The following is a 7,484-nucleotide window of genomic DNA, read 5'->3' on the forward strand; positions in this document are numbered from 1 at the left end:
ACATGTTTGGGTGTGTTCGGGAAGATTTGCTGTGACATTGTACAACTTACTAGAAATGGACTTTAGGGTTCTCAGAAAACCAGAAAATATCAGCAGCTACTACAGATCTGTAATGCCTATGGGAACCTTCAGACTCCAGTATTTATTATTATTATTATTATTATTATTATTATTATTATTGTTATTGCATGCAGGATCGGTGCCGGAATGCTGCCACATCCCATGAATATCAGAAATACCAACTATACCCTGTAAGGCAGCAAAATAACAATTTATACAACTCCTAAAATTAAACAATAAAATATTGATATCATTTTTTTTACAATAAAAGATTAATACAATTATTTATAATGATTTTAATAAATAATAAAAATGATATCTTCTATTGTTAAATTTTAGAGTTGTGAAAATAGTTTTTTGCTGCCTTACAGGGTATAATTGTTATTATTGCATGCAGGGGAGGTTTAGCAATCAAACCAAAATCCTCTAAATCAAGGCTGTTATTCCCTAAGAGATGCTGAATTCAAAGACCTGAACATCAAATTATTGGGCAACTTAACAAGAACCCACTTCTGTTCTGCAGTGTGATTGGCCATAGGGAGCGGATGGCAGCTCCCCCATCACTAGACATATAAATCTATGCCAGCTAATGGATTTGTGTCCAATGGAGTCTGAAGATCCCTGAAGATATTATATGAGGATATATCGGGCATCTTGTAACATTTCCAGGTCCCATCATACCCAGCTTTCCACCTACCTACCCCATACACAGCCTTCCCACCTACCTACCCCATACACAGCCTTCCCACCTACCTACCCCATACACAGCCTACCTAGTCATGTAAATGTTTGCAATCTGAAATCTGGAGAGTATGATGGAGCTGGAGCCTATAAATACCGCATGGACCCCGGGCAGGCTCTGGATCCGGTATACTTTCCAGTCCGCTTTTGGTTTATGTGATATTTGATATTCTTTGTGGTATGGACACATGGAGGAGGTTCTATGTATGTACGGCCAGGGGCCATATGAATGGGGTCTGCACAGTTCAGCACACACATGGGAAGGCCACCAGTCGTTTGGCACCGTGTATCCATTTTGGTTGTTAGGTCCCAGATTACACAGAACCCAAGACCTAAAAGGACAGGGAGCAGTCTTAGCAAGGCAGGGCATTATGGTGGACATGTGGACTATTTATGTTCCAGATATTACACAGCACTTATAACCAAAGAGTAGATCCCCCCTTTAGAATAAAGGGGAATAGAGAACTGCTAGCGAGTAGATCGGGATATATAACATTGGGACTATGAAAGCTCCGAATCTTCGCTCATACACAGCTAATCATCTTCAGAGTAATCCTCGTCCAAGGGAACGGCTCCTTCATTGCGGAAGCTGCGCAGATAAACCCGGAGCTTCAGGGGATCGATATTCCGCTTACGGTTGAAGTCCATCTTGGGCTGCTGTTGGGAACATTTGTCCCCCTGAAGGATTTTGAAGAGGCTTGCTAAATTGGGGCCGATCTGATCCATTAGGTTCTCCTTGATGGATTTCACCGTCTCCTCATCGCATTCCAGGAGGCTGCTCAACAGCTTGTTGTAATATCTGGAAATAAGGAAAAGGCTCGGCGGTCATCATCACTTTCATTATCTTATATATATATATCTTCATTTATTTCAAACTTTGTTAACCAAGAATCAAGCTCAAGCTTTACCACACACCACCACTAATGATTCACTATTTTATTGGATCTCTCCCTAACTAGAAGTTTGTTACTTATCTATTGGCTCTATTTATAAATGATTCCCCTGAAATTCGCTGAGAAGTGTTCGAATCTCTCCTTTCAGTTCCATTAAAACAATCACTCGTTCTGCCACCTGGTGGCCACTTGTCAAAGTGCACCTCTGTCACAATAGGAAATTCCATAGGTATAAATTAAAATTATGAGCAAATTGACGGGGAATCATTCATACCTCTTAGGAGTTAGCTAAAATAAAATATTGCTTTAAAAATCAGGCCTAACAAGTATACTGCAGCCAATTTACAGGAAGACTTGTCCTAAGAGCCAGATGTTACACAGTGTGATTCATTTTTTTACCTCCTGAACCATGAAACAATTGCCCCAGGGGCTCAGCCAAGTTCCAGAACTGCAAGGTGTCTAGATTGATCCCATTGGGCAATGCCCTCCTAGAACTGATGCCAATGAGGTAACAGAGAATATTTCCTCTCCATTGCTGCAGATCACTAACCTGAGACCACAATGATGGTTAAGGGATTCATCTCCCCATTCACCACCATTGCAAAAGACATTGAAGTAAATGGGCCCTTATCAGGGGGTTTTGTTCTTTCCATGGGCTATCAGTCTAGAGGGGGCTTTTATTAGTTGCCCACCAATAGATCTGGAAAGGGTTGCACAGGTTATCCCATCACATCTGTAAGTAGTTAGCGGCGTTGTTGGTAATTTATAAATTATTAGGGCTATAAAAGAAAGTGTGCTGCTGGAAGGGGGCTATGGGGGGCTGGGATTTTGAATTTGTATACATATTACTTATATCTGGTCAGGGGGATTTTAAAACACAGAATGTATAAAAAGTAAATAAAGAACAATAACAGCAACCAGACCAAATGATTTATTTTTATGGATCACACATGACCTCCAATTTTATTTATTACTAGCTGATTACCCCGCATTTCCTGGGAATTTATTTTTTGCAATCTTATAATATAGTCCAAAAAAAATATGTAAAAATAAAAGCAAACGGCACACTGTGCTAAGCAATACATACATACATAGATGCAAATATACCTCTGACATATACCACAGCGCTGTACAAAGATCAGCGGTGCACTCACATGAGTCTCAGTCATATATATGGCATGTTTGGTTGAAATGTCTCCATGTGTTTCCTTGTAATCACATACACACATCTAAATATATAACACATACATACATCCAAATATAGCTCTGACATAGCACAGCGCTGTACAAAGATCAGCGGTGCACTCACATGAGTCTCAGTCATATATATAGCATGTTTGGTTGAAATGTCTCCATACGTTTCCTAGTGATGGTGGAACATACACACATTTTATATATATAGATATATTATTATTATCAGTATTATTGATTTATTATATAGATACCATCAGCCATAACGACCAAACACAGACTTACTTGTTAGAAAACTGCTGCGGCAGATGTAAAACCTCTGTGATGGCTGCGGGGTTATTTTGGGCGACATTGCAGAGCTCTAATTTGGAATAACAGTCTTCCTGGACTTCTGAGATCATTCGCTGGAGGCTGGAACATCTCCGAATAGCCAGGAACACCTTGGATGTTACTCCGCTCACAATACATTTCAGGCTTTCCTTCACAAACACTTTACCCTGCGGGAGGATGAAGGACATAAAGAACCAGAGAATGAGAAGAAAGAAAACTAACGCAGCCACCACATCTCTTGCAGATTGCTAATCCCAAACCAGTGGATGTAAATCCCTTCTCTCATCTTTCCTTTCTTGGAATCAAACACAAAAATCCACAAACTGAGCCTAAAATTTATAAAATCCTTTGGAAGTTGTAAAAAGATTTCCAATAATAATAACATTAATACTACACCTCTATGTGCGGGTCCAGGGGGAACCCCTTCCCCCTTCTGTTACATATCACTACAAAAGCCGGAGGAACTCACCGGAGAATATGGAAGTTTTTAAATTTAATTAGCTTGGTTTTCTCTTTAAGATGAACAAAGTGAAAATTGACTCATACAAATCATACACAGAGATAGTTGTATCCCATTATTATCCCCTGAGGGAGCTAAGAAAGGGGAAACGTGTCAGGATCTGGGATTCCTGATCCAGGATAAGAATACACATCTTTTGTATATAAGTGTGTTCAATTTTTGTCACAAACCAAACTTTGTAATATTGTGAAAAAACAAAGCTGGTACAATATTTGTAACACTAAATAAAATCCAAAAAAACCCAGCTTTCTAAATCCTCTCATTAACTAAAAGTTAAAAAAAAATCTTTTATTAATGATCTATGAACTCTATTTATAAATGATTCCCCTGAAATTCGCTGAGAAGTGTTCGAATCTTTCATTTCAGTTTCTATTAAGCAATGACTCGTTCTGCCACCTAGTGGCCACTTGTCAAAGTGCACAGCTGTCACAATTGGAAATTCTATAAGTATAAATGAAAATTATTTGTGAATTTACAGGGGAATCATTTATAAATAGTACCTAACTATGAGTTAACTGGAAAATTAGTGTTACATGAATAATTAGGGAATATACAGATATATTTGGACCTAACTTAAAGTTTTTATGTTGATGTTGAAACAATATATTCTGTAGTCACATCAGAGTCTTTCACATGTATGTCTATATTACTATTAATAATATTATTATTATTATTAATATTATTATTATTAATATTAATAATAATAATAATAATAATAAAACAGGATTTATATGGTGTCAGCATATTATGCAGTGCTGTACATTAAATAGGGGTTGCAAGTGGCAGACAGATACAGACAATAATCTGGAAGGAGGAGAGGACTCTGCACAGATTTATGCTTTGTAAAAATATATTAAAAATGAATATTTTTTTTAAACAAATCTTATCTATTTTAAAAAGAGTAGTTATGTTGAAAAGTGTCTGTAAAACCTCTTCTAATATCAGTTAGGCTGTAATATGTGACATTTTAGGCTTATGGGTTTGTTGTCACCAGATGAACATTTGTTAACACAAGCTGCAATATAATGTTTTTCAGATGTAACCCATTTCTAAAGAATCCAATTCAAGTGGTAAAACACCAATGGCTCAATTTATAAATGATTTCATCAATTCGCTCATAAAATGTATTTTCTATTGTGACAGCTGTGCACTTTTGATGATTGGCCACTAGGTGGCAGAACGAGTCATTGTTTTAATAGGAGACCTGCAGAGATCTGACCATAAAATTCAGCACCAGAGAATTTCAGAGGAATTGATGGGGGAATCATTTCTAAATAGAGCCCCAAATCTGCAATCTGCAAGACATTCTTCTGACAAAATGCATAACAGGGATGAGATCCTACAGAAACTAGGTTTGCTCTCCTGTCTGTGCTGGAAAATGCTGCAAAATGCATACAATGGACCAAATGAACACCGGCCCTCTAATATGGAGAAGTCATTTATAAATACAATTCACTTCATTAGAAAACAAGGCATCAGATTTATGAATGTGATTCCTTGTTTACATCAATAGTTTTCATTCATCATTATTATAAAACAAAACCAACAGACTATATTGTTATTACTGTTATTAATAATATTATTATTATTAATAATAATAATAATAATAATGATATTAGTGATTAAGTATACATTTGTAAGATTCCACTTAGATACATTGTAATAAATTCACTTTTATACTAACCCTCAGAAAGTAATATTGGGCTCTGTGATCGATTTCATTGTTGGGTTGCCTTTGTCAGATGACCATTATATGATATTTAGGCTCAAGGATTTATTATTTCATTTACAGGATCCTAGCAAGACTTTTTGCTACCCCTATTTATTAAACACTGATTCATAATATGTTGGCGCTATATAAATCCTGTTTAATAATAATAATAATAATAATAATAAGAAGAAGAAGAAGAAGAAGAAGAAGAAGAATGAACTGCCAGAAGTGCCATTTACCCTGCACTGTCCCATGTGAAAGACTGCCACATAGTGGCCAAGTCCCAAATGACAGCAATGTGTTAAACTGGTTGGCATAAAACATTGGCCCCCAACTATTGAGTTCCCTGATCAGTGCTGGGATGAGGTTCCTTTGGCTCTCCAGGCAAAAGTTTTGAAGTTCCTCTTTTCAATGAGGTGAGCACAATTTGCACTTTTTGCCCACCCCTTGGCCCTGTCCTGTGCAGATATCCCTTTGTGCCAGGGGCCCCATGGTGGAGATTTGTGTGTGAATGAAGTCTCTCCATGTCACTCTCCCTGCTGAAATGCAGCGCCATCTATCTACTGAACAATGAAAGCTCTGCCCCTGGCTCACATTTAGGGGGTTTAGGGGGATTCTGGGGGCCCCTGACCAATGCTGGGATAGCGCTGAGTTTGTGTCTGCCGCAGAATTTGGGAGGAAAATCTTAGGACTCTGATTGGTGTCAGCGTACCTGAGTGTCAAATTTGGCAGCGTTGACCAGAAAGGATTTGCAGATGTCGTACAATCCATCGGTGTCACAGGTTGTGTTCTCCAAGCAGGCGAAAGCCCCGCAGCCGACCTGCAACGCCCCATTCAAGCAGCGGATCACCTCTACTAAATGGGAGAGAAGAACGCTGAGTCAGCACTGAGACAACGAGAGAGAGAGAGAGAGAGAGAGAGAGAGAGAGAGAGAGAGAGGGAGAGAGGCGCAAATATGAAACCCCCAACCCCCTACCTACCTACATACCCCAGGCTCACCTACCTACCTACCCCAGACATACCGACCTACCCCAGGCTCACCAATCTACCCCAGACTCACCAACCTACCTACCCCAGACACACTGACCTACCCAGACTCACCTACCTACCACAGGCTCACCTACCTACCCCAGACTCACCTACCTACCCCAGACATACTGACCTACCCAAGCCTCACCAATCTACCCCAGACTCACCTATCTACCCCAGACACACTGACCTACCCAGACTCACCTACCTACCTCAGGCTCACCTACCTACCCCAGACTCACCTACCTACATCAGGCTCACCTACCTACCCTAGACTCACTTACCTACCCCAGACACACCAACCTACTCAGGCTCACCTACCTACCTACCTTACCTACCCCAGACACACCGATCTAACGCAGACACAGACGTAGCTACCCCAGACGCACCTACCTGCAATGTTATGATTTAATATTACACAAAGCCATAGCTACACAACATTGGAAGACATTGGGATACTGTTGGGGGGGGCATTTGTTGGGGGGGGGGCATATAGATTGTGTGTGATTCTATACATCAGGATAATACTCAGCTTCTACCAACCAATAAAAATAAATCTCACACACAGCGGAGCCATCAGACGACACAAAAATACAAATATAAGAAATATTAATACCGGTCCTAAATAAATGCTATGATTGACATTCAGAGATTGGTAATGGTGCCAGCCAATGAGCTTCTGTATGTGGGAGCATGTGATGCGTGAGAGAAGCAGCACTGCCAATCAGAGCTCAGGTATAATGGGCGGGGACATACAATATATAATATTTTATATTGGTGATATCGACGACACAAATATATTAAATTTATACAAACCCCTCCCCCAATATAAACCCCCAAATATTTCACCATAGCCTGCCCCCTATAAATAAATCCTAAAATATAGGGGGGGTACAATATGGGGTACAGCTCCCCCAGTAAAGCTCCCCACCTGCCCCCTCTGATCTGCACCGCTGATATATTGGGGTCCAGCATGAGGGGAGCCCCGGAAGCTGATTGGCTCAGTACA

The 7,484-nt window shown here is 39.8% G+C and overlaps 1 protein-coding gene across 2 annotated transcripts in view; it reads right to left on the bottom strand.

Annotated features, from left to right (window-relative positions):
• Window positions 1–6: 6 nt before the first annotated feature.
• STC1 (stanniocalcin 1) overlaps window positions 7–7,484 on the bottom strand; it is an 8,013-nt gene continuing 535 nt past the window's right edge. The window contains exons 2-4 of one of the 2 annotated variants that reach the window (XM_072402900.1): window positions 6,159–6,298; window positions 3,171–3,382; window positions 7–1,600 (exon numbers count right to left, since the gene is read on the bottom strand). In XM_072402900.1, the coding sequence (XP_072259001.1) occupies window positions 1,336–1,600; window positions 3,171–3,382; window positions 6,159–6,298 (617 nt within the window). In that variant the 3' untranslated portion in view covers window positions 7–1,335. Of the gene's footprint in view, window positions 1,601–3,170; window positions 3,383–6,158; window positions 6,302–7,484 lie in introns of both variants that reach the window. The other variant, XM_072402899.1, reaches the window with a different exon arrangement.

Source organism: Pyxicephalus adspersus, chromosome 2 (assembly GCF_032062135.1).
Source record: "Pyxicephalus adspersus chromosome 2, UCB_Pads_2.0, whole genome shotgun sequence".
Taxonomy (NCBI): Eukaryota; Metazoa; Chordata; class Amphibia; order Anura; family Pyxicephalidae; genus Pyxicephalus; species Pyxicephalus adspersus.